General features: G+C 59.9%; 1 protein-coding gene across 1 annotated transcript; it reads left to right on the top strand.

Annotated features, from left to right (window-relative positions):
• The first annotated feature begins 109 nt into the window (after window positions 1-109).
• On the top strand, window positions 110-16,660 carry SHCBP1 (SHC binding and spindle associated 1). The gene is made up of 13 exons (XM_037145013.2): window positions 110-240; window positions 2,886-3,053; window positions 3,220-3,335; window positions 4,682-4,890; window positions 8,207-8,299; window positions 8,748-8,981; window positions 9,066-9,234; window positions 9,451-9,571; window positions 10,716-10,847; window positions 11,470-11,588; window positions 13,921-14,007; window positions 14,311-14,452; window positions 15,546-16,660. The coding sequence occupies exons 1-13, from the start codon at window positions 132-134 to the stop codon at window positions 15,869-15,871; spliced, it is 2,025 nt and encodes a 674-aa protein (XP_037000908.2). The 5' UTR covers window positions 110-131; the 3' UTR covers window positions 15,872-16,660.
• The last annotated feature ends 10,223 nt before the right edge of the window (window positions 16,661-26,883 follow it).

Genomic DNA, 26,883 nt, shown 5'->3' with positions numbered 1-26,883 from the left:
GGTGGACCCAGGCTGGGGAGGGTGGAGCCACGCACGCCTGCTTTTGATTGGTCTGGGCGCTGGCCCCCTGTCCAATCAGGAGTGCTGCGTCATCACGTTCTCGGGCTGGGCGGTGCCCGCAGAAATTTGAAATGGCTGAGGGGTTGCTGACGGGTTTTGGTCTGGGGTCCGAGGCGATGGGGCCGCAACCGGAGCGCACGGGCTGGGCGGCCGAGGAGGAGCCGGCGCCGCTGGAGAAAGGTGAGTGCCCGCCAGCCGGCCCGAGGAGCCAGCGGCAGGCCGTGTCCGCGGCCCTCCCGGGGCGCCTTCGGGCCGGGTGGCGGTGGCGGCTGCCTCTGCCTGGTCTTCACGGACCCTCGCGGCTTGGGCCGGGCCAGCCACTCCGCCCTGCGTGGCCGCGTCGGCTCCCTGGGCTGCGTGCGCGCGTGTCTGCGTGTCCCTCCTCCTGGGCCGGAGCTCGGAGGGCAGGGGACGCGGCCGGCGTCAGGGGACAGCCTAAACACAGCTCCAGGTCTATGCCCAGCCCGGACGCGGGCCCGGGAGGCTCCAGCGTCTCTTCTTCCCGGCGTCGGAAGCTCGCTCGGGCTTCCGCTTTGGCATTTTCCGCGGCTCTTTGTAGTGGAGACGTAGGGGACTTCAGGCCCCGGCTGCCCGCGTGCTCAGCCCCTAGGCTCCGCTCCCCCGTCGGGAAAGCTGCAGTCCTGCGGAGGGGTGGGGGTGGGGTGACATCGCGTGGGGAGAGGGGCCCTTTCAAAGGGGCTCCACAGAGCTGCGCGGGGGACAGGTGTCCTTTGGTTGCTATTCTGTCAGAGTACACCACACAGAATTGAGCACCTTAACCACCTGCTGGCCTGCAGCTGGGTGGCCTTAAATACTGTCACACCACCCTCAGAATTCATCGCAGTCAGTAAACCTGAACTGTCCTGTGGGTGGGAAAGGGGCTGATGGAAGGGAACCTCCCACGGCATCTGACAGGGTGGGCGGCCACGCCCCTGGCTTGTCACTTCTGTCTTGAAAGGTTCTAAGAACCTTTGTTTCTGTGCATCTAGGTTGACACACCTTGGAGATGCCAGAAGTGATTCCCCTCAAGGTGGGGCAGGGCTCTTAATCCTCAAGGGAGAACATAATCTTAAGTCTTTTGTAACCCCATCCCCTCCTTGCTCTTCCCCACTTCCCCACAGTCTCCCTCCCGGATCCACCTGCGTAAATGAAACTGCCAGCTGCTGGTCCAGGAGCCCTTTCCCAGCCTGTTGACATCTTGCTGCTCACAGGCGCAGCCTCTGTTTGGCTCAAATCAGTGACTATGACATTCTCTGCAGGCTCGGCCATTCTCACATGGACACTGCACCTGATTTACACTCACGCCCCGTCCCCCCACCTCCAGTCCCCGGCCACCAGCGTTCTCCTTTCTGCCTCCTTTTGGTCTCCTTTCTGCGATTTGACCAAATCACTCGTGTGGGTGGGGCCACACCGTATTTTCCTTTCTGCGACTGGCCACTTTCAGTTAGCTTAGCACCTGAGAGGCTCATTCACACGTCCTTTTTAAGGTGCAACAGTAACACTCCCTTGTCCAGACTGATGGTCAGGTTTCTGTGCCCTTCCGTCCACCGTTGGACACGAGGGCGGCCTCCGCGTTCGGGCCCCTGTGGGTGAGGCCACTCTAACGCGGGCGTGCACGTGTCTCGTGGAGACCTGCTTTCACTCCCTGGGGCAGTGGACCCAGAGGGAGTTGCAGGGCCCTGGGCAGCCGTGTGTGCCTAGGTGTGTGAGGGGCCACCCCACGTGCCCCGCCCCACAACAGTGCACAAGGGGCCGATTGTCCACAGCCTCGCCAGCACCTGTTTTCCCCAAGGCTCCTCTTGTTGCTTTGTGAAAGAAGCTACCTCCTGGTCCTGAGTGTGAGGGAGGTCTGGGTTCATTAGCAATAGTGTATTGTGGGGTGTGTGTATTAGCAGTGGGAGTGACAGCTAATTCCTGGAAGAAGGCATCTGTTTTCATCTCCCCTTCCTGGGGGAGGGCTCTGAGGCACGGAGAGAGAGACTGTCACCCCACGTCAGTGCTGGTCTCCTCTGCAGCTGTGCGCTCCGGCCACTGCCGCTGGGGGTGGCCTCGATGGGGGCACAGAGGCTGAAGGAAGCAGGAAAGAGAACGGTGTGGGGTACAGAAAGACTGTATTTGATAGTCCCAGAGCCCCCCAAAACCACATGGCCACTGCCAGCAGCCTGCGCCTGCGCTCAGTGTGGTGGTTTTGTGGCCGTCTGTGCCTTAACGATGACCTGCTGGTGCACAGGCTCAGATGGGCCATGGGCTGGGCCGCGCCTGTGAGGCACAGCTGCCGCAGCCCACTCCAGCTGTGACTAGCATCCCCACTCTTCCCCTTCCCCACAGTCACTGAAGTCAGCGGGGAGGGGCCTGGCAGCATTGGGGAGCAACCCTGATGCATTGTGGGAACCTCTCATCTCTGTGATGGACCACTGTCCACAGACTGACATCGGAGGAAGTAAGGGTGGCTCCAGCTTGCTTGAGGGGGAGTGTAGCAGACCACCCCTGATTTTAAGGCAGCTTTCTAGAATCGCTCTGGACAGGCAGAAGTGACTAAGGTGGCTGACCGGGGCACATTGCTGGCCACAGTGGGAATCATCGCTGTCCAGGCCAGTGAACTGGGTGGCCCCCCTCGAGTTCAGGGACAGCCCTCCTCTGCCTCCTGGGAACCCCACAAACACAAACCGCACCTCCGTTCTAACCGTGTACTGAGGGCCCACTTTGGGGGCGCGTCAGGGTCTGGTGAAACCGGCCTCTCCAGACCTCGGCAGCCAGACCCGGGTCCAAGTCCCATCAGTGTTCCGAGTGAGTTCCGGGTGCTGGCTGACTTTGGGTCCTTTCAGCCTTGTTCCAGGATGGAGGTTCATGCAGCGACAGCAGTGGGAACAGCGGGCCAGGGTCCCGGCTACCCAGCTTCACGCTGCAGGGGAAGGCCAGCTTCCCGGAGATGTTCCAGACGGGCCACCTGCTGTTCTACGAGCGCTTCGCCGCCTACCAGGACTACATTCTCGGTGAGCGGCTCCCTTCCCTGCTCGCGTGTCTTGGTTCGTGGGTTCACCGTCTCTGGCCCCCGGGCTGCCCGCGGTTGGCTCTCAGTGAGGGGGGTTCGAGGGCCCCCGGGCTTCCCTCCGCTGCTGGGTGCAGTCTCAGTTCTGTGTGTGTGTGATGTGTTCGCAGCCGACTGCAAGGCCTCTGAGGTGAGAGAGTTCACTGCCGAGTTCCTGGAGAAGGTCCTCGAGCCATCCGGGTGGCGGGCAGTCTGGCACACGAGCGTGTTCGAGGTGCTGGTGGAGGTAAATCGAATCCCATGGCTCGGCCGCTTGTCCCAGCTAAAAGCGCTCCCCTCAAACCGTTATGGTCAAAGTGCTTATTTTTAATTAAAGTTTATGAGCTGAATGAAAACCGTGTGTTTCCCCCACCGAATTGCCGGGGTGCGTGAAGGTGTGTGAAGTGTTTCGCACATTTAAAGACCCTGAGGAGGGGCTGCCAGGGGTCGGGGCGGCTTTCGTTCCTGTGCCCTTTGACCCGGGGACCTGGGTTATACACCAGCGGGAGGAGGGGGTGTTTGAGACCACTGGGGGAAATGGCGCCCTACTTACGAAGTCAGTGGAGTTTCAGTTCACTTTTTTACCTTTGTGGCAGCCCATTAAATAGCTCAAGCCAGACAGACGTTTCAGAAACTAGCCTGGTTTTTGCCTAACACACCTGGCGATTTGGGTGGCCCTCCGGATGCCGCATCACGCTGCGGAAGGGGGAGACAGTCTCGTTTTCCAGCTGACTGGGCCTCTCAAATGAAGTTTGCACCCTAATTATAGCTGTGTAGTTTCCTCGGTGTTTGTTAGCTAGACCACAAAAAGCCCTGTTAAGCCAGACTGTGAAACCAGAGCGTCATTACCAGTTGCCGCGCAGCTCCCAGGCCCGGGCGTCCCAGCCTGCAGTGACCGCCGCCCGGGCGGTGGGGGCAGGGGCGGTGGGGGCAGCGTTTCCCTGTGCATCTGAAATTCTGGGTGCTGCCGCTTGGGTCGCAGTTCGGCCGCTGGGTTAGGTTATGAGAGGCACCCCTGTGCCCCACTCCCCAGCTCAGTTCTCTAAAAGCAGTCAGGGGCAGCTCTAGAGGAGAAGCACTCACTCCTCCTCGCTGGAAGCCTCCGCTCACTCACCAAAGGCCCGGCTTCCAGGCTCCTGCCTGCCGGAGAGCACGTCCCATCCAGGCTCCCTCCCTGGTGCTCCGGTCCTGGGCGCCCCAACCCCAACCCACCTGGTCCCCTGCTGCTCCCCCACCGTTTCCTTCCTGTGGCCCCAGCAGCTGCCACCTGGGCTCTGCCCCAGGCCCTTGCCCTCCCTGCTCCTCAGGGGGCTGCTTCCGTCCCAGCCTTTCCCTGAAGCTCCCAGTGACTCCCTGGCCTCCCCCTGCTGGTGGTTCTGTCACACGCTTGACAACGTCCTGGCAGCTCATTCGTTTCCTCCATTAAACGTGAGCTCCACGTGGGTCAGAGTCCGGCCCCCCTGTCTTCCTTTTGTCCTGGGGGGAAGGCCCCTCCCACTGTGGTCAGGAAACATCAGGCTGCAGGGAGTGTCCTCTGTGTGTGTGTGTCCCTTGTGATTTCCGTGTGGTAAGTCTTCGTACTTTAACTCGGAGGTCACGGACGTGGACTTCGCGGCCCTGAAGGCCGTGGTGCGGCTGGCGGAGCCCTGCCTCTGCGAGTCCCCCCTGAGCACCTTCACCCCGGAGTGCGTGCAGGAGCTGCTGGACCTGAAGGCGTGGCGGCTGCCCCTGCAGGAGCTCTGGGTGGTGTTTGACGGCTCCGGCGCGCTCGACCAGACCGCTCTCGCCATTGAGCACGTCAGGTAGGCGGCGGGCCTGGGGAGACGCCGCATGGCCAGGGCGGGGACCCAGTGTGGGAGCGCTGTGCTCCGATGCGACACTCAGACGGCCCTTTGGTCACTGCAGGGGCTTAGAATATTCAAAGACAGCCGAGTCTTGTTTAAATTGGAAAAGTGTGTGGAAATGTTTGAAATTTTGGTTTCGACGTAATTTCGGACTTACAGAAAGTCGAAGTAGTCCCTGCGTAGCTTTCACTTGGCGTCCCCGTGGGCTATCAAGAGAGGGGGGCTGTGAATTTGGTTTGTGCAGATTTGGAAATTGTCACACAAGTTCCGGATGCTCAGCCTGTGGCCAACGTCCGTGAGTGAAAGAGGAGAGGAAAGCCGAGGACCGGAGGCCCCTGTCCTGGGACCAAGGTGTCTGGTCGGCGGAGGCCTCTCCTCCGGCCGCACCCAGGCTCCCGGCGCATGGGCACAGGGCGCCCGTCCTGCCCCTGGGGAAGAAGGGAAGCCACGCCGGGCCCCTCCTCTCAGGCAGATCTGTAATATCGCGCCTGGTGCAGGCAGGCTGTTTGGGTCTTCTGTGCCTCGGAACGTTCATGAAGGAAGGCTGGCTTAGCGTTGACAAGTGACTCACGCTCCTCCGGGGGCTGTGAGAGTGGGCAACAGGACATCGCTCAGGGCTTGAAGAAGTGCTGTCTGCTTTCTGTACTGGCGGCACAGCAGCCTGGTGTGCGGGGCCCGAGGCAATACTCTGCCGGGCGGCTGCGCAGTGGGCCCTGCTTCCACCCGACCCTCCAAGAGCATCTAATTCCAACCCTGGGCAAGAACTGCTAACCCCGCGTGTGCAGCCTCAGGCCGAGCAACAGGCGTCTCAATGGCTACCTCCCAGAACCAAAACCAGTCCCTTACGTTTCCCTTACAAAACCCAACAGTGGACGGCTTGAAGGTCAAGGGTGACGTGAAGGGACTGGGGTCAGGGAGCTGATCTCTGGTGTGGAGGCTGGTGGGAAGCCTCGTGTCTGCGGTCAGTGATGTCGTTGCTGGAGGAGGAGGAGCCTGGCCAACTCCCCCACGGCTGGGGGCTCAGCTGGTCAGGGCCCAGAAAAGACTGAGTCAGGAGGGGTTTCATTCCGTCACTTGTTCCGAAATGGCGAGGCTCGAGTGTCCATCCTGAGTTGAGGGTGAGGTCTCATCAGTTCGTGGCCCCACGGCGGGGAGCGGTCGCACGGCGACATGCGAGATGGGGGCCGCAGTCGGTGCAGCGAAGGGTTGCCCGGACCGTCCAGGCCCTATACTGCGGCTGTTTCCTGAGGAAGTGGCCTTCGTACTCGGGTCTGAAGGGGAGGGACAAGGGAGGGGACAGGTTCGGGAGAGTTTAAGGAGCCACGGGAGACCAGCGTGGCTGGGGCGCAGGAGAGACAGAATGGGAGGCCAGCAGGAGAGGCCGCGGGGCAGATGGGGCAGGGCCAGTGTACGGGCAACACGGAGGGTTGTCGTGCACGGGCCTGAGCCGCTCTGTGCCTCACAGGGTCCTCGGGTGCTGCGTGGAAGACGGTGGCGTAGGGGTGCTCGTCAGGAGGGGCCCCGGGGGGGCGGGGCTCGGACACCTAGCAGAGCAGGTCGGCTGGGACTGGGGGCAGACAGGTGCTGGAGCGTCCAGCTCACCCCCAGGTCTTTGTCCCGGGAGAAGCCACCCTGGGGACGTGCAGGTGGGAATGACAGTGTGTGTGGGTGCTGGCCCCGAGGAGGGTGACAGCTAGGCTGCTGGTGGCGCTGGTGGCGCAGGTGGGCGCCCTCTAGCGGCACTGGTGTGACTGGGAGTTTGCCTGTGGGGGCTCGAGGCAGCATGAATTCAGGGAATGTCCCCAAGCTTGGGAATTTGGACTTTGTCTGGCAGCCCTGGAGCCAGAAGGGATTCTGTGCTCAGGTTCCACTCTGAACGCTGGCTCTGGGGGCCGCTGGGGTGGGTTGGACATGGCTGCTTCCTCCTTCCCCGGGCGTGGCTGCCGGACCTGCCCTGTCCCCGCCCCCGCCCCTACCCCCACCCCTGTGGCCATTACTTCTCCCACCTCACCTCGCTTGAGTGTTGGCACTCTGCAGTGGGCAGTGAAGCGACAGTCCTCGGCGGGGCCGGCGGGGGCTGCCGTGCCCACTGGCGAAAACAGACGGACTGGGAGCTCGTCGTGGGTGAGCCAGGCTGTTGGCAACCACGACCACTCTTCCCCTCGGCATCTGAGAGATGCCTGGTGCTGTCTGCGTCCTGGGGGAGGCGGGAGGTTCTCTGTACCTCCCTCAAGGGTCCTTGGCAAAACCCCCTTTTCTGAGCCCAAACTGAGTCTCCAGATCCTGCTGCCTGGTTGCTAGCAGTAAAGGGTCAGAAGACCATGTGCAGTGGCCCCAGGGGCTGCAGTCAGGAAAACCCGGAGGTGTGGAAAACGGTTGGATATGTGGGAGGAGAGAAAGGGGGGAGTCTGCAGGCGGAGAGGGTGGGGTGGGGCGCAGGGGCCAGGCCGCCTCTGCAGTCCAGCGACTGGGGAGCACGGAACGCTGACCAGGTATCTGGATATTAAGGAAGCAGTGGTTTTTTTGGTAGAAAGACTACTTTTGGAGGTGTGCGCTAGGCCTTTTGAATGGCATGCTGCATCCGAGATGTGCTTCACAGTAGGTGTCTGGTGGTGGGAGGAGCTGGGGGCTGGAAGAGGTGGGGGGGCGGCGAGGCTGGGGGACGGGGTGCAGTCCCACGATGCTGTCGCTGCTGTTTGCGTCAGAGGCTTCCTGTGGTGAGAGAACCGATCAGTCGTGTGGGGGCTTTAAAAAGCTTTTGGACCCTGCTCCCGGCGTCCCCTCCCCAGCTCTGAAGAGAGGGGATGTGCTGGTTGGGGTGAGGTCTGGACACCCGTGTGTGAGGGTCCCAGGGAGGCGAAGGTACAGCAGGCAGAGAGCTGCTCTCTGGCCTGGCCCTGGGTGGTCTCATCTGTGGCTTTAAGGCCATCAGACCAACCAGCCGACAGCGCCCAGGTGTGCGTCTGTGGCCCGACCCTCTTGGAGCTCTGAGCACACGCTGACAGCGGCCACTCGGAGGCCCAGCAGGCAGCCCCACCCTGGCGTGGCGGAAACGTGCGTCTCCCGTCTTCTCTCTCTGCAAGCGGCCTCCTGCCCACTCCCGGGGGGGGGGGTCAGTAACTCGTTCTAGGAAGAAGGAGTCCCAACCGAATTCCGCTGTGGGCAGACTCCCGTGGGTGAGAGGATTGCCTCAATTCCCCCCCATGCGCCCTCCCTGCAAACCCTCGCGCTCAGAGCTGGCGGTTGAGTTCAGATGCCACCAACTGCCTTCCAGGTTTTTCTACCAGCACATCTGGAGGAGCTGGGATGAAGAGGAGGAGGATGAGTACGACTATTTCGTCAGATGTGTTGAGCCGAGACTGAGACTGTGAGTGCCCCCTGGTGGCCGGGTGGGTGCCGAGCAACAGCTCCCTGTCCGGGCGCAGAACGGGCTGGTCAGCGCAAACTGCCCCTGCCCTGCTCTGGAATGGGGTGGGGGCAGCGGATGGTGGGGTTCGGCCCGAGACCCCGGGGGAAGTGACCTTGGACTGAGAAAAGAAGCAGTGATTTTGAACTGCGGGTAACAACCGTGAGGTTGTGCTCCATCTTCAGGCCCGCGCCCTCCACGCTCCTCGGGCACTTCCTGCATCGAGAGGCACTTTCCACCCATCTGAGGGTTGGAGTGAGTTAGAGAGTGTTCAGGGCCAGTGAGGTCGTCCGTCCGCCCGAGTCTTTCTGGTGTGGTTGCTCTCTAGTTAGTAACCACGGCTTTAGTTTTTCCCTCGGTGTCTGAAAGGTCTGTGTGTTTGAACTCAACACAAACGTCACGCTCGCAGGCACTATGACATCCTCGAGGACCGCGTGCCTTCGGGGCTGGTCGCCGACTACCGCAGCCTGCTGTCCCAGTGCGAGGAGGTCTACGGGAACTTCCTGAGCCTGCGCAGCAGCCTGTCGGCCTGTGACTCGGACAGCGAGCAGGGGAACCTGTCCATGGTGGAGGGGCTGAAGCTGTACTCGGAGATGGAGCAGCTGAAGCAGAAGCTGAAGCTCATCGAGAACCCCCTGCTGAGGTGGGTGCCCCGCCCATCCCGCCAGCCGGCGTCCCTGCCGAGCAGCCGCCCCCGAGCCCTCATGGCTCCGTTTGGTCCCTCAAGGTACGTGTTCGGGTATCAGAAGAATTCTAACATCCAAGCCAAGGGCGCCCGACCCCATGGCCAGAAGGTCACCCACGTGGTGGCGTCCACCCTAACGGCAGGGCTGCTGGGGTCCCTGCTCCGGGACAGGCTGTGTCGCGAGCCTTGCGAGGAGGAGGCGGAAGTCCAGGTACGGGGTGTTTCCTGCTCGGGCGGCTGCCCTCCCCCCGGCCACCAGGGTCTCCCGGGTTCTGCAGGGTGTCACAGGACCTCCCCGAGCTGGTTTTCTGTGACACGGCAGGGACGGCCCTGCCTTCGCTTGGCACCTGTCCCGGGGTCTGCAGTGCTGGCTGTGTGGGTGGCTCATCCTCAGAGAGAGGTGCAGGGTGTTGCCGCTGTCTTCCAGTTCCACAGGGACCTGCTGTCGGCCGTTGGCGCCTGCTACGAAGGCGACACCGTCATTGTCTGCCCCGGCCGTTACGTGGTGCACGGCCCCTTCGCCCTCGCGGACTCCATTGAGCTGGAGGGTGAGTGTCCGGGATGCGGAGCCCACCCCTCCCGCAGCGGGGCTGCAGGGGCGGGGCCAGGGGATGGGTCAGTGCCCGGGGGCCAGCCCGGCCCAGCCCGGCCGCTCCCATGCACTGAGGGCAGTTAGAGCTCGCGGGGTGACTCGGGGCTGAGCAGCGGGGGCAGCTCTCCCGGGCGCCGTGTGTGGGGAAGACAAGAGCACCCTGAGGACAGAGGCTGTTAGGCTCGGGAGAAGCGTGTTTTCTAGATTCTGGGTGGTTTGCGGAAAGGAAGTCTCTGTTCTGGAATGAAAAATATCCCCGGCATATATTTTAAGAATCTTTTTTTACTTATTGCTTACTCTTATTTCATAAATGTGGATATATCAAGGCATTTTTTAAAACACTTCGGTTATTGTGAAGTTGAATAAAAAACCTTTCCTTAATTTATTAAAAGCTTACTGAATGTCACAAATTCTGCCTGTTCAATCTTGACCAGAGTGTGTTTTGAGAACTTTAATGTGGAAAGGTCGTATTAAAAACAACTTTAGCAGTCGAAGCCTCCTTGCACTTAAAACAATTCCTAAATTTGGGTGACTTTGCGGCCGTTCACCCGGTCCCGTGTATTTCCATAGTGTGTCCAGTCTAGATGCACCTGTTCAACTATTTACCGAGAGAGCGTCAAGTTAGCACGAAGGCTTGTACTGCAAAAAGCCACCTGTCGTTTCGGAACTGGTGCAGGTGTTCAGAAACTGCGCCAACTGAGTTCTTTATCGCTATCAGGTCAAGACTCCTCCTCAGACAAGGCGGGCGGTTAGTTTCCTGCTGCTCACCAGCACAGGCCGCACCCCCTCTTTTGCTTAGTGTGTGTATTTTTTATTCTCTCTTCTCCAAAGTTTGATATGTAGTAGGGGCGTGTGTCTAAATAACACATCCGCAGGATAAATCCCTGCGATAGAAACACTCTGTGTCTGGGTGCGGTGAAAGTCTTGTTTAAGAGCAGCTGAAACACGAGCTTCCCGGGGTGGGAGTGAGATTTTATTCAGGTGCAGCCGGCCTGACTCATCTCAGGTGTCATCTGGAGTCACTGAAAGAGAAAGCCCCCCCCCCCCTCACGGCGCTCAGCACCACCCGCCTGTCCTAAGTGGCCTTGCTCCCCCCTCAGGGTTTGGCCTCCCGGACGACATCGTGATAGAGCAGAGGGGCAAGGGTGACACGTTTGTGGACTGTACGGGCGCCGACGTCAAAATCTCAAACATCAAGTTCGTGCAGCACGATGCGGTGGAGGGGATCTTAGGTGAGGATCCGGGCGTTTCGCGCCTCATTTCTCCCAGGCGGGAAGGAGACTTGACTTTCCCTGGAAGACGCTCTGGAGCGTGCGGAAGGCCGATTAGTGGTGACGAGTGTAGCACGATGGCTTCGGAGGCTCACTCCCCCTCGAAAGTAGCACCGCCTGCCCCTGAGAGCCGGAAGCGGGGCGAGGGCTTCCTGTGCGCCCGTCTCTCCTCTGAAACTGCCCGAGGCCTGCGTTGCTGGCATTCCATGCAGCCCCAGGGGCGAGCCAGCTGTCCTCCCGGGTCCCTGCGCCCTTCCCGGGGTTGGGCCTCGTTTTCTTCTGCCCCCACATGCTTGGGGCAGGGACCGTTGGAGACCTTCTTTATTTTTTGTTATGAAAAGTGCTCTTTACCTTGATTCTATGTTTCTGAGGTCAAGTCATCCTTTTTAAGCACATGCTGCTTTCAGGTTTCAGATTTAGACCCTCACAAGAAACAGGCAGCTTCGTGGATCCCGAGTCCGTAACTAGTAGCGGAGTTCAGGTGGTGGCCGTGGGGAGGTCCTAGACCGTCTAATGCAGCCCCGGGCCCCTTGCCGGCCGGAGAGGGCTCGTGTCCTCGTGTGACTGTGTGTCTCCCTCGCAGTCATCCACCGGGGCAGGACCGCCGTGGAGAACTGTGTGCTGCAGTGCGAGACGACCGGCGTCACCGTGCGCACCTCCGCGGAGTTCCTGATGAAGGCCTCGGACCTGTACGGGGCCAAGGTGGGTGCCCCTGCCTCTCGGGGTCATTCGGGCTGAAGCTCCAAATGCACTGGAAACTGCGGGCCGGGAGGAGGATGCGCTCCCCACTTTCGTGTTTCAGAGGGGTTCAGAAACTTCGGACTCAGTCGGCCAGACTCGGCGGGTCAGATTAGCGGCTTTCAAAGCAGGTTCGGGAGGGGAGCAGTTGATGGACCTCACACTTGGCCATCCCGGCTCTGTGGGGGGTGAGGCCCTTAAAGTTTAACCCGGTACAGGATTTAGTAGTGGTTGTGCGCAGTTGCTTTTCTAAATGAGACTTTTCTTTTGAGGTGAGTGTAGATTCACACGCAGTAGGAGGAAGTAACAGAGAGGCTCCCTGAACGCGTGCCCCGCCCCCTCATTGGCACATCCTGCAAAACCACAGTGCGACAGACAGCACGGCCAGGGCGGCCTTGGCTCAGTCACCTGACTCCTCCTTCCCGGCAAGGCTCCCCCTCGGGCCTTGCGCCCACTCGCCTTCCCTTCCAGTGTCTCCGTGGCCACTGGCCGACCCTCCCCTGTCCCCCATCTCTGTCATTTCGTCACTGCAAGAACATTCTCCAAGTGGGCTCACCGTCTGTCACCTCCCAGGGTGACACACAGCTCGACTTCTGGTGCTCCGCCCAGGTAGCCAGGTGGGCCAGTCAGTGGCCCCGCATAGCCATCCGCCTGCAGAAGGCTGGCAGGCCGCTTCCGTGGTGGCTTGTGGGTAAAGACGCTGCGACCTTGCGTACAGGCCTCTGAGGGCACGTGGTTGCATCGCCCTGGGGCAGGTGCCTGGCGCTGCAGCTGCCACTGCGGCCCCAACGTGTTGAAGGGAACTGCCCAGCTGTTTCCCTGGCGGCGTCTGAGCGACCCAGCTTCTTCGGAGCCTTGCCAGCACTTGGGAGTTTCACTGTTTAATTTTAGTCACTCCGATAGGTTGTGGTTTTAATTTGCATTTCCCTAATGGTGCTGATGCCAGTGCCTAGTTGGGATATGGTTCACAGATGCGTCCTGCTGGTCTGTGCTGGTCACACCCCTTCACAAGGGCTTTGCACAGCACAGGCACATTCCGGTGACCGCCGGGTGGCCGACTGGTCCTTTTCTGGGTTGTGCTCTTGCTGCCAGATTTAAGAGCTCTGTCCGGCCCTAGATCTCAAAAGTTTTTCTCCTGATTTTTGTCCTGAAAGATTTGTAGTTTACCTTTTGCATTTAAGGCCATGACTCATTGTTGAGTTCATTTTGGCCTAAGTGGGAGTTTCGGGTGAAGGTTCACTTGTTTGCCCGTGGATGTCCACTTGCAGCTGCGGTCCCGAAAAGGCGGTCCCTGGGTGGGCTGGCTCGCTTCTGGTCGGACCCTCTGGGTCTGTGTGGCTGGTTTCGGGGCTCCCCCCTTGGCCCTGTGGCAGCCCCCCACCCCCCACCATACCTGCAGCTGCTCAGGGAGCCTGGATATCAGCACAGTGGTCCCTCCCACTTCATTCACCTCTAAAATCTCTTGCTGTTATTCTTCCTTTGCCTTCCAATACAAGTTTTAGAAAAATCTCATCTCTATCTCCAGAGAGCCTTGCTCCAGTTTTGGTAGGAACTCACTAAGCCTGCCTGTCGGTGTGGGGAGAGCGGACGTCTTTTTTCTGCTGAGTCTAATCTCTCGAACCCTGAGCGTCTCTGCTTCCCCCTTTGGTTTCCTTTGTCAGCATTGCGTAGTTCGCAGCGTACCAGCCTCACGTGTGTTTGGTTAGATGTTTTCCTAAATATTTCATTTTGTTGGAGGGATCCTGATAGTGTATTTTTAAATTTCTGTTTCTGTTTTCTGAGAATGAAACTGTGTTCACTCTTTTTTATAAAGACTATTTATTTACTTTTTTGGAAGGGAGGGAGGGAGAAAGAGGAAGAGAAACATCAGTGTGTGGTTGCCTCTCCTGTGCCCCCTACTGGGGACCTGGCCCCAGGCATGTGCCCTGACTGGGAATTGAAGCGGTGACCCTTTGGTTCATAGGCCGGTGCTCAGTCCACTGAGCCGCACCAGCCAGGGTGAATGTGTGTTCACTTTTGTCACATGTTTTTTCTGCATTATTTGATGTGGCTACATGGTATTAATTGATTGATTGATTGAATCCGGAAATGAGTGCTGATACTTTACCCAGTGCCGTGTGTGAGCACACGTGGGTTCTGAAAGTGGCGAATGGCCGCGTTGGTCAAGAAACAGCCAATGCAGTGTCGATAAAACATGCTCTGGCTGCACTTTGCACTCATGGGCGCTGCGTTCAAGTCTGAGAGGTGGCTCTGCCTTCCGAGAATCGGTGGTCACGGCCTCCCTGGTGTCTGGCAGGGAGCGGGTGTGGAGATCTACCCCGGGAGCACGTGCACGCTGAGTGACAGCGGGATCCACCACTGCAAGGAGGGCATCCTCATCAAGGTGGGTGGCCCCGCCTCGCCCCCCCCCCACCAGCTGAACCCCCCAGCTGGGTTCTGGGGCGTTTCAGTTTGGTTTGGGAAGGCGTGAGCGGTATAGACGTTAGTTAGACGGGAGTGCGCGGCGGTCCGGGCGGGGTCTTGTGGGAGCCACGGAGCACTGTGTCCCTCGGAGCTCAGGCCGCCACCAAGTGGCAACAAGCCCGGCTTCCGACCGTGTTTTTAGAGTCGCCTGGAAAGGGATGAATTTGAGGCAGGCGGCGCCGCCCGTGACGCTTGCCTAAAGCATTTGCATTCGACGCCACAGGACTTCTTGGACGAGCATTACGACCTTCCCAGGATATCCATGGTGAACAACATCGTCCACAACAACGAAGGCTACGGCGTCGTGCTGGTGAAGCCCACCATCTTCTCCGACCTGCAGGAGAGCGCCCCCGGTGGGGCCGGAGGTGGGCCGCGCCGCCTTGCTCCCGAGCACTTCCGGCGGCCCGCCTAGAACCTGGCCTTGTGTGACTGCCCAGGGGAAGGGCCCGCCCTAGAGCCACGGCGCTGCTGTGGGCGGTGTGAACGCGGGAGGCCGCGGGAGCCCGCATCTCCTGGGGGGAGGGATCATGGAGTTTGCCGCAGTTTTTGGTCGGTCACGTGCAGGCCTCCCGTGGACTCATTCTCGGCAGCAAAGCTGAGCTAACCCGGTGGGAAACGCGGGAATTTGAGGGCAGGGCCCAGATGTCTGTGAAATCTAAGCTGCAGAGAAGGGTCAGGCGTTTGTGGGATGCAGACCCCTGCATCCAGGGTCTGCTCCAGCCCGCTCTCTGCAGCTCCCCCTGTTCTCCCAGTCCCCGGTCTGCAGTGCTGGCGGGCTGGGCTTGGGGCCTCACCGGAGACACTGAACTGTCAGCGGCCCGGGCTGCCCCCTGAAGTTCTGGGGGAGGGTCTTCTGAGCTCACTCAGGCTGTTTGCGGAACCCACTGCCTTGAGGGTGTAGGGCTGATGCCCCCACACACTTGCTGGCTGTTGGTTGGGGAGCCCTCTAGGGGGAGGCCGACCTCAGTGCATGTCGGTGCGGGAGCCTCCCTCTGGGCTGCGGCCTCCCCGCCTCCCTCTCTCCCTCTAGTCGGAGGGCACCCTGCTCGCACGGCGCCCGGGCGCTCTGCTGGAGGGCCCCTGGTGAGTCACCTTCATCACACCTTTGAAAGCCTCTGTCCGCTGTCAGTTAGGAAGGTGACAGCCAGGGCAGGTGTCGCGGGTGCCACCAAGCCCCCGCCATGGCGCTGAGCGGAGTGAGCTCACACAGAGGCCTGGTGAGTGACGGAGCCTGCAGGGTCAGAGAGGGACGTTCAGAGCTGGCGATCCTGCGCAAGGGTCAGGAGACCTTGTTATGACAATGGCAGCAGTTTGTCATACCCAGTGAAGGGACGTGGGGATTCTGGGCAGGAAAACCTTGAAAGCTCCAATCTTTCAAGGTTTTGAAAGATTCGGTCGGCTGTGGAATCACAGGTGGGTTGGGTTCGTCTGTGTATTGAACTGTGTTTGTTTTTCCAGAAAATAAAGCCCTGAAGTCCCAGACCAGTGGAGAGGCAGACGCAGCCGAAAGAGTGGACCTGGAGGAGCTGATTGAGTGCGCGGCCGGGAGGGCGGGGCTCGGCGCCAGGCCCGGCCTCTCGGAGCAGGTGGAAGGCAACTGCGAGATCGTCAGCGAGCTGGTGGCCGCCTCCACCCAGAAGGGCCAGATGAAGAAGAAGAGGCTGAGCGAGCTGGGGATCACGCGGGCGGACGACAACCTGATGGCGCAGGAGATGTTCGTGCGCATCGTGGGGAACCAGTTCAGGTGGAACGGGAAGGGCAGCTTCGGCACATTCCTGTTCTGACCTGGTGCTCAGATGGGGGGTGCGGAGCTCGGCACCCACGCCCGAGACACTCCACTGCCGTGCCGGCCCGCCTCCTGTCCACGCCGGCCTGTTCGACCGATTCGAGCGACGTGTGGGCTCCCGGCTGCAGGCGCACGGAGAACGTTCTGTCTGGGTGAGAGGTGGTCAATTCATGTAAAACAGAAAGTACCGCAGACTTCCTCCCTAGAAAGGCTCACACGGTTCTCTGACGTCGGGCCCACTGGGAACTTCCCAGTGATGACACAGCCTGGTGACCCAGCACTTCCCAGAGCGGGAGGGCGTCTGGGAGCGCTGGACACAGCACAGGGTCCCAGTCCGGTCCCACGCACAGGCTTCCAAGGCTCCGAGCCTGAGCCTGACGCCCTTGCGTCTGGGTGTGGGGCGCTGCCTGCTTCACAGCCTCTGCAGGGGGGTGGCCCTCGCGATCTGCATCGCCATGGGAACAGGAGGTGGTGGAGCAGTTTGCAGCGGAGGCGCGGCCTGCCACCTGGGGCCAGGGCGTCCGTGGGCACTGCTGCTGGGGGCGCTGGGTAACCCGAAGCTGCTGCCTCACACCAGGGGCTCTGACCTGGCCTCTGCAGACGGCACCCAGTGCGAGCCACGCCGGCGCCGTGCTTGTGGCACCACCCGCCTTTTAAAAATATTTATATTAAAAGATACTATATGTGACATTAATATGCCTACTGATTAAGTTTACACTGATGAACTAACAAGTTGAATCTTGGTGTGTTTTTCCTAACGCGTTACGGGCCAGAGTGACCCTTCGAAGTACAGACAATAGTTGGGTGACATTTCAGATATTTTCCAGTCCAAGACTTTTTTATTTTATTTTATTTTTTATTTATTTGTAGAGAGAGGGGAAGGGAAGGAGAAAGAGTGGGAGAGAAATATCAATGTATGGTTGCCTCTCATGCGTCCCCTGCTGGGAACTGGCCTGCAACCCAGGCATGTGCCCTGACTGGGAATCGAACCGCGATACTCTGGTTTGCAGGCCCGCGCTCAATCCACTGAGCTACGCCAGCCAGGGCTCCAAGAATTTTTTTTGGTGGAAGGACTCTTTAACATCTTTCTTTCTTCATCAGGATTACACAGGGCCCAGCCGAAGGGAGGCCTGCTTGGGTGTGGTTGGTAGGGTGGTGATGTGGGTGTAATGACTCAGTTTTAATGTGAACATTTCACCTAAATGAAATGTCACACGGTGTGCTTGAGGGTGGTGGTGCTATATGTTTTGATTTTGTAATTAAAGAGTTTGTAGTGAAAGAGGCGTTCTTTCTGCCGGGCCCGGCGTGTCAACTCTCTTGAACACGTGGAACGGATTCACGATAACTGTTTCGGAATCTTCGGTGGCTTTGTTGTCGCTGCCGCTTCTGGTCCTGTTTCTGTGGATTCGCTTTCCTCCCGGTCCTGGGTAACACCTCGCTGTGACTTGGCTGCCGGCTGACTTCCGATGGGCTGCGGGGCCTCGTGCCGTTCACGGCGTTGCTGGAATCTGTTCTGTTCCCTCCGAGTGGTGCTGGCTTTTTGTCCCGAATGCGGTTACTCGGCATCAGCTGGGTCCTTCCGATGTTTGCTTTCAAGCTCTGTTTGGGCCCTTCCGGGACAACGTGTACTTTAAGGGTCATTTACCCCTGGTGCCCCCCCTTCTTTGGTTAGAACTCTATCTGGTAGCTCATGAGTTATGAAGTCTCCTCACTCTGGCCGGCAGGAGGGACAGTTTGCGGCCATTCTGTAGCCTCGGGTAGTCTCTTCTCACACACACGCAGGTCGGGACTCAGTCCGCAGGCCCTGCCGCAGGCCCCTGGGGCTCCCTCCTCTTTCTGCCTCCCCCGGGACTCAGCCTAGCGGGTCCTGGGCACCGTGGTCCCAGGGGGAGCCGACTCCTGTTTCTAACCCAGTCGGTCACCGGGCTCCACCCCTCCCCACCCCAGTCCTGGAAACCCCTCCAGGCCCCAGTCCGATCGCCGAGCTCACCCTGCCCTTCCCAGGTGCCCCAGGCCCGCTTGGCCCTTGCCTGCCGCCGGGGAACCCGCTGTCTGCCGTGTTTGTCCAGTCGTCTCGTCATTTAAGGAGTGAGGGTACATCGTCTCTCAGCCTGGACGAGGCGCCTCGAGTCCTCCAGGTTGGAGCCGTTTCTATCCACAGCTTTCCTGGGATGGTCGGCGTTTGGTCGTAAGGACGTATCTGGAGCATGTAAATAAGAGGAAGGAGGTCACGGGTAGCTGGCAAACAACCTCTCTGGCTCCTGCTCCACTTTCGGGCCAGGTGGGCCAACACCGTTCTCCCTGAAATGTCGGAACGCATCTCGGTGCGTAGCGCCTTAAAGGCCATTTTGAATAACATCGGACCAATTTAGCAAGCGATTAAAAGCTAATTAGCATCTTTGCGTCATGTTCGTGGGAGGCATCTCCGTGGCAGGTAGGACGTTCCCGCAGCGTCAGGTGTCCTGACTCGGGCTGGCCCTCCACCCGAGGCGGCTCACGGGTGGATCTGGGCCGGCAGGGCTGGGCGTCGGGCGCCTGGCTCCGCCCGGTGGCTCTGGTGCGTGGAGAGAATGCTCTGCACTTGGCTTTGCTTCCGTGCTCCCGAGGTGGAAAATGCGCGGTTTCACACTTTCTAAAGTAATGTTAGGCTTTACAGCCCTCGAAATTTAATTCCCTCTCACTGCCTCTAAATTGCATTTCGAATCTGTTGTCGTTGGTAAAACACTCATTCATTGGAGAATTGTTTTTGATTGGGCGTTTCCATCCAAAGTTTGCTGGCGAGGCAGACCCTCTGCGGGCCGGGGGCCATGGGCCTGCTGGCTTCCCACACGGCGCCGGTGTGCGGTCGGGGCCGGCGGTGTCCTGGGTCCTGCCGTCCGATGAGGTGGAGAAAGGCTGACAGGTGCCATCCTCCTCCTCTTAGAAAGTCCCTTCGTCTCGGTCACAGGGTTTTCCTCTAAAGCCATTTTCCTCTTCTTTTAAATAACCATTCTGTTAAGCCAAGGGTCTGTAATTTCATGTCCCATTGAGGTTGTCCCTTAACTTGCAAAGCACAGTCCACAGTTGTAATTCTTATTTTAATCAGTGTGAAGCTCGCACGTCCAGGCGGTGGCTGACCATTCAGCGTTGGCCGGAGAGCGGCCGAGGGGCCCTGGGGGGCCAGTGACAGACCTGCACCGGCACCGAGCCAGCTGTTGGCGGAGATGCCGCGGTCAGGCAGCCACGTGGAGGGCGGAGGGCGAGCTGGGTGCCAGGCCCAGCGGGAGCACAGCTCCACGGGCGCGGTGTCCTTAGCGGAGAGAACCGATGGCCTCCCCTGACGGCCTGATCTCTTCCCGCGGCACAGCCTCCCCAGGCTGGCTCCCTCTGTCTCGAGTCCCGCCCACCCATCCTGCCTGGCCTCCCTTCTAGCGCCCCCCATGTTAGCCTGCCTGCCCCTCCCCTAGCTGGTCACCACGCTCAGAGGCAGACACTGCAGACTCTCCAAGGGCCAGCAGGTGCGGCAAGGGTGTGAAGTACCTGGGCTGGGGGCACTGGCCAGCTGGCTGTGCTCAGTGTCCTGGCTGCGCCCCCAACCCTCTGCTCCCACCTGCCCAGGTGTGTTCCTGGGGCCTCTTGCCCTGCCCCAGGCCTCAGGTGCTGCAGAAGGAGCTCATTCTCAGGGTAAAACTGTGCTGCCGCTCTGGGGGACCTGGCGGGAGCCTGGGGGGTGCTTCGGAGCCCGTGGGTGTGGTCCGCTGAGCTGTTTGCCCCGCATGCCCCTCATGCGCCTGCCCCACGTCTGGACTTGTGGTCCCAGCCGGAAGCCCGCCTTCCCCAAGAGGGCTCCCCTCGTCCCTGTTGGACTGAGCCCTGCTCCACCCCATTTCTGCCTCTGTAAAAAGGGCACTGAACTCCCCTCCCGGTGCTTCTGTGAGGACGAAAAGCGAGACGGCCGGGCTCTGTCAGGCACCATGCGAGCGAGGGGCTCTGCTGTTGGAGGCCGTGGTTCGGTGGCCACGAGGTCCGGCCTCCACTGGGGCCGTCAGACCTCTGCTCCAACAGGGATGCTCGGATGTCTCCGGTGGCGGGGAGTTCACCACCTTGCAGAGAATCCTGCCTCATTATTGGGTGCTTCAAGTCGGACAGCAGAATCGGCCTCTTGGTGACAGATGTCGTGAGTCTTTATTGCACCGTGCTCCGGGGGATGGAAGTGTCTCGAGGGCCATGTGTCACCGTCGCATTCCTCCCAGCTCCCTGGTGCCCCGGTGCATCTCCTGCTTGGAAAGGGCATCTGGAGATGTTCTCCGTGTGCTCGGCATGGGGCACGGGGCGGAGAGGAAGGCTGGGTGGGTGTGGGCTCAGGCTGAGGGTGGACATCGGGGGCAGGGGTGCTGGAATGTCCCTGGGGGGCAGCTGTTGGGCCAGGACATTGCTTTTCAGTGCCAGGCTCTCAGGCCGCTTCGGGGAGTTGTCGCTCGCTTCTGCTCTGGCCGGCCCAGTTTCAGGGCGGCGCAGGCTGCCCCAACTTTGCTGGGACTTGGGTCACGTTGGGTAACCGACTCCAGAATGGGGCCTGGAAGTCCATTACCCAGTTAACTAGGGGGAGAAATTGATTTGGGGGGGTGCAGTTAATGGGACTTCCAAAACCTCGAGAGACCTGGAGGAGACAGCGACTTAGCCTTAAGGGGGCCCTCCCCCGAGTGGAGGCAAGGAACTCAGGAGACAAAGGCGGGAAGCAGTGTCAAGCCCATGGGGCCCTGGCTAGCTCACTGTCCCTCTGTCCAGGTGACTTGCCCCGAGCAGAAAGAGTTGAAGTCACCATGTGACTCAAGGGGAGACTCTCCGCCTGGTGGCCCGCGGAGCTGCTTTGTTCGGCCTGCGTGGCACTTAAATAATGAAGTTAGTGACAGGATGTGGGTCTGCTTTTGCGGGAGGGTCAACCCTGGTGGGGCCGGCGCCTGGCCCTGGTTCGGGGGCGCTGCTGCTGGTCCCCGGGCTTCCCTGGGGCTCCACTTGCCTTTGTCCCTTCGCTCCTGTTCCCAGCTCCCCTTGGTGAGTCGGGTTGGCAGCGAACGATCCAGCTCCTGTCCTTGGGGACCGGGGGGAAGGCACCTGTAGGCCTCCCCCACTCTCCTGGGGCCCGATGCCTCGATGCCCCGCCGGGCACACCTGTCCTGTGAAGTCACCTGCCCGTGCAAAGGTGGTGGGCTCTTTCCTGCATTGTCCTCCTGAATGGACGAGGAATCCGCCCTTCTACCGTCTTGCCTGTCCGCCAGTTGTGTGCCGTGACGTGGATTTTTCCTCCCTCAAGGAACGTCACCCGAATAGCAAATCAATTCCAGCACCTCCCTGTGTCCAACCTGGGGGGTGGCTGCACAGAAGCCCGCACCCCACCCGCCGCCACCTTTGTGCAAGCAAAACATCGGCCGTGATGGATGGAGCACATTAGTGGGGGGCTTGGCACCATTTTGATTTATTCTGTTTACTTTGAAACTAGTTTTCTCACTTGCCAAATGGGTTAATTATGAGAAATGAATTGCGGGGCTGGGTGGGGAGGGAGGGAAGGAGGCTAACATTCAGGGTCCCCGATCCAGGGGCCATGTGGCCACAGGGTCACCACGCCTTGCTGGCCCTGCGCTGTGGCCTCATGCCCTGCCCTGCAGTGACAGCTGCGGCCCCAGGCTCCCCGAGTTACCCTCGTGTTTCCTGCCGCAGGGGCGGGCTGGGGACAAAGCACACCCGCCCTTACCGTAGCAACTTGATTCCGACGGCCTCAGCTCAGGTTCTCGGCAGTTGGTCACTTCCAGGATCCATGTGATTTTCCTTCAGGACATTGACCTGTCAAATGCCGTGACAGGATACGGATGTGACATCAGTCTGCGGAAATGTCTGCAGGTGACGTAAAGTGCACTCTGACCGGGGACCAGGGGTCTCTCCGAGGAGGTGAAGGGGCAGCGGGGGGCTCGCTGGGTGACTTGCGGGGTCAGGGCCCAGGAAGCCTGGGAGCTCATGGAATAGCGAGCAGACTCCCAAAGCTGGTCCACAATATCTGGGGCCTTGAGAGCTGGGGCCCCCGGGAGCCCCGGCACTTGGCGGGGCCGACTATTCTGCTTTTGGGTGTCGTCTCGTGCAGGGGGTGCAGCAGGCTCTGCCTGAACCTGTGACTCAGAGACAGAAGGGACCCTGGAACTCGGGGGCTGCAGGGACGTGCAGCCCGCCTGCCCCCAGGGAGCTCCCGCCCACACCTCCCTCCCAGCAGGACCCTACCCTTTTGGCCGGGTCAGCAGCGGATGGATCCTTGGCCACCACCCTCGGTCACCGCCCTCCCTGCAGGTGGCTGACTTTGCTTCCAGGGACAGGAGTCCCCGAGGCGAACCTGGCCCTTCCTAGTGTCTGTGGGCTGCTGGCTGTCATCTCCCAGTGCCATCTTTGGTGTGTGGCTTCCGCTCGCTGGTCCTCTGTGCCTTTCCCCGTTTGTCATTATTATTTCAGTGACCCAGGGAGGCAGGGGCCCCCGGGTCTGCTGGGCGGGGAGGGTGGCGTCTGTGCCACAGGAGGGGCCTGCCCGGCAGAGGCCCCTGTGGGCCAGGGCCGGGCGGCACAGGTGCAGGCCCAGCTGAGGTCCCAGCAGGCGCCCAGTGGAGGGCTCTGTCGCCGAGCTGTGACCAGTAACTTCCCCTCTGGGGCAGCAGCAGTGCACCTGTCCTGTCATAGCAGCGGAAATGGCCCTGTTATTCTTGTTAGTCTTCTCGTTTCCCTCCCGGCACTGAAGCGGGGGACGCTGCTGAGTCAGGGTTCAGCAGCTGCAGTGGGGCGGGGCGGGGCGGGGGTGCAGACCCCAGACCGGGGCCCTCCTGGACCCAGAAAGCTCTCCACAAAGCCGGCCCGCTTCCTCCAGGAGCACCCGGCCCCGACGGTCCCTGGGTCCTCGCTGCCTTCTCAGATCACTCACTCACTCACTCATTCATTTATTCACTCCCTCATTCATTCATTCACTCACTCATTCACTCATTCAGTCATTCAGTCATTCACTCACTCATTCCTGTGTGTTTGAGGGGGGAGGACTGTCACCGCCCATTGCCCATCCCCCCCAGCAGAGGAGGAGGGATGGCCCAGTGACACAGCCCTTCCTTGGGCTCAGAATTATTGGGACCAGTGTGTTCTCACCCCAGGAACCTTTTTTCCCAGGAAGCTCACAACAGAGGCCAACCGAGAACAGTCGAGAAAGGTCACGGAATGAGCTTCCTTTTCCTGGTCCCGAGTGTGAGAACTGAGTGCTGGGTGACTGAGGGGCCTTTTCCACATTTGCTGAGACCCTCAGTGACAATTGGCGGCCACATGGCAGCAGTCACAGTTGTGCTCTGTGTTGGAGGTTGGGGAGCTGGGTCACTGTCCCTTGTGGAAGGCAGTGGGTCTGTGACGACATTAGAATATCGGCAGGGAGCCATGGGTGGGGGGTGCATTGGTGAAGTCCCGGCCTGCCCTGGCCACTCCCCTCTTCCAGAAACACTTGGTTCCGACCCCTCTCCGCCCCCACTGCACAACCAAGAGTCCCGACCCCTATGGGCCCCCCCGCACCCCCCCCCCCGTGCCGATGTGCCAGGGTGGCCCCTCTGGCCTGGGAGCCAGCCCATCACAGGGGCCAGCACACACCCGGGCCCGTCCGAGTGCCAATGAACAGGGTCTCCCCTCAGCCGGGAGGTAAAGAGCCCTGGGCTCCGAAGGTCTCTGGAACCGCCCGGTCCGGCCAGGGCTTCAGGTGCGGCCCACACAGTCTGCCGTGTCTGCCGGTGTCTCTCGGGGTGGGGAGAGGGCGGGCGCACAGGGAGACGGGCTCCGTTAGCCAGCAGCCGCGTGCCGTGAACGCCCCCTCCCACAGTCACACTTTACACGGAAGGAAGTCTCTCTCCAGACGGTGCGATGACACACGAACACTTCATGTCATCTGCCCGAGAGATTTTCGCAGCAGGATTCAATGCTGCGGTTACCGTGGCAATGGGCAGAGTGGGTGGTTTTGAATGCTGGTGTATGATTCTGTGGAGGGAAAGTTAGTTTCTCTCTGTGTGTTTGGGGGGGTTACGCACAGACCACACGGCGTCAGAGCCGTCAGGACACGGTGAGGCCGGTGTCACTTAGGGCTGAGCCAAGATGCTGGGTCACCCCTCCTCCTGCAGGCCGAGTCCCACTCCAGGTGGAAGGACGCCAGACGGACGCTGGACAAACATCGGACAGACTTGGGGCTTTGCTTCGCTGATGGAACGAAGGATGAAAGGAACTCACAGTGAAGCTCAGATCGTTCTGTTCTTTGTTCTTTGGTGTCTGAAGACTCCGCCCTCTTGGGTGGGCCCCATTACCCTTCCCTCTGGCTGCTGAGGGGGCCATTTACTTGGGGCCCTGACCTCAGCTCAGAGGGCGTTTCCGCTCCCCACCTAGAACACCACCAGCTACTAGTCTGTGCGTCTGTTCCAAAACCCCTTCCATCTTACCCAGAAATTTATCCCCTTCTCAGTCTTCCCCCTGCCAGCCTCCTCCGTGCCCCCACCTGGTGCTCTCTCTCTCTCTCTTCTCTGCTTGGCCTTATTTTTTCTCTTTGCGCACTGGCCGTCTGTGGACAGCAGAAAAGACAGCGGCTGGCAGCTCAGAGTCGGTGTCTTCCACCCGGGAAGCCCCCTTTCTAGGCGGCTGGTCTCCCAGCACCGCCTGCTAGTCCACGGGAAGGGTTCTTGGTCCTGGTCAGATGGACAAACTTCACTCCTGGGCCCTGGGCCTTGGCTGCCCTGGGGAATGAGCTGCTGTGAGCGGCTGGGTGGAGTCGTGTGCCCACCTGCAGGGAGGGGGTGGGCTTCAAACCTTAATCAGCAGTACTGGAAACTGGGAGCCAGTGCTGGCTGGAGGTCTTTGAAGATCAGAGCAGGGGGAGGGGAGGAGATGGGACAGGATTCCCAGCCGGGAACTCTATCTCCAGCCAAGGTTCGGAGCCTTTGTAGGGACTGGGGAAGGAGTTTTAGGATGTTTAAGACTCATGTGCTCTTTGTCACAAAGTTACCAGAAGAGGCGCTCCACCCACACTGCGGTTTCGGTGGAGGTGGAGGGTGTGTGGGGGGGAGAGGTGAAGCAGGATACAGGAGAGGGGACCTACCTCCGGGGGGCTGGGCAGGGAGCCCTCAGGGGGCAGGGAGGGCGGCCCTTGGGATCACTCGGCAACCGCACAGGACGGCTTCCGTCCGGGAATTCTTCCCGGAAACCTGGTGAGGAGAGTGGGCAGGGAGGGAAGGGAGGTGGGGAGGGGTGTCTGGGGGAGCCCGGAAGGGGGCTATTTTCCCACCACACGGGGCAGAAAACAGACAGTGCCTGAGGCTCCTGGGCTGGCTAAAAGGTCCATATGGCTTTTCTGTACAGTAAAAGACACAGTTTTCATTTTCACCAATAACATTATTGATTTGGATATTCCAACCATGTTGGCTATCTCCTGCGTGGTAGGACATTGATTGTTCTCAATTAATGTCTCAGTTTGATCGCTACCAACTTCAGCCGGTCCACCCGACCCTGGAGCGTCGTCTGGAGAGAAATCTCCAGCCCGAAAGTCTGCAAACCACCTTTGACACATTCGATCAGTCACGGCACTTTCTCCATACACCACGCAAATCTTTTTTTTTGAGTTTCGGTTTTACCTTTCTTGAAATAATAAAGCACAATACACCAAAAGTGTTGCTTATTTTCTTCCATCTTCAATAATAAAGTGGCTACACAAAAACCGATTTTGATACTTTTTTTTAAATGCACGCCGACATGACAGCTGTCACAATACAATCTAACAAAACTGTTTCCAATGAAGTTAAAGACAAGTAAGTGCTACTCCACCAGGAGCATCGTGGGGGAAAAACCACACCAACTTTCTCATGAACCAGCACACCTCCCTCGCTCCTGTGACGGCTGCAGAGAAACCCGGGCGGCAGGCAGCGCCGGGCCAGCAGCGAGGGTGCCCGTCGTCCCGCCTGCCGGCTGCATCTCGTTCCCAAAGCCAGTGCTTCCTGGTGGAGCCCAGCCTGGCTTCTCCTGTGTCCTGTTGGCCTTGAACACGGCTTTGGGCCGTTTCCCGTGTCCCGAGTGCCACGACTCTGGGCAGGGGCCGGAAGGGAAGCCGAGGGAGTAATGGAGGTGCTGGGCACAGGGGGCGCGCTTTCTAGACCTTCCCCACCTGTTGCTCTGGGAAACGTCACCACGCACACGTACTTACAAGTGCGGCCCCGTGCCTGATGGTTCCCCGCTTCCCTGCGGTCCCTGCCCCCCACTCGCCCTTCTCTTGGTCACAGCACCTGCGTATCTCCGTGGGGACCTTTCCTCACTCACTGAGGAAGGTCCCGGGGTTGTCAGTCTAGGGCAGGCACATGACCCGCACACAGGCACATGACCCCTGGGCGCCTTGAATCCCAGCGAAGTGATGCTGGGATGTCAAACACCGCTCCGGCCCTGCTGCTGGGGTGGACCAGTGTCCCCGAGGTTGTCAGCTGTCGCCGGCTGCCTGGCGCACCGCATGGTTCTCCAGCTCGGCTGGTCCTTGGGGTCGTCCACATGGAAAAGAAGCTTAACTGGAAGGGTCCCGGGCTGCTCAGAGTCGCTTTTCTTTGTTCGCCACCGAAAAGTCTCGATGGGCACGGCCCCTCTGGAAGCCTCAGTTGCACCTTTGGAGCGAGAGTGTGTTTTACTCTCGAACAACAAAGCTGCCATTCTGCAGGGCCCGGATGAAGGTCCCATTTCGTGGGGAGGGCAGCTCTCCCCAGGCAACGCCCAGGACAGGAATCTCACCGCAGAGCTGAGTTTATTTCCATACAAATGGGGTTTAAGTCCTTACCAGGGTAATAGAAACAGTGTCGTGGGGCAGACACACCCAGGGCGGCCTCGTGAATTCTTCCTTCTTTTGGAACAAGGGCGTTATCAAGATCATGCCTCACCGGCCGTCTTCTGCCGGGAAGCCAATGGGTCCATTTTGAACTTCTGCTGCGATGTGCTTAGTGCTTCGTCAGTGAA

This window comes from Artibeus jamaicensis, unplaced genomic scaffold, assembly GCF_021234435.1.
Source record: "Artibeus jamaicensis isolate MK-2021 breed Jamaican fruit bat unplaced genomic scaffold, CSHL_Jam_final contig_755, whole genome shotgun sequence".
Taxonomy (NCBI): Eukaryota; Metazoa; Chordata; class Mammalia; order Chiroptera; family Phyllostomidae; genus Artibeus; species Artibeus jamaicensis.
This window is presented reverse-complemented; position numbering and strand designations above follow the sequence as displayed.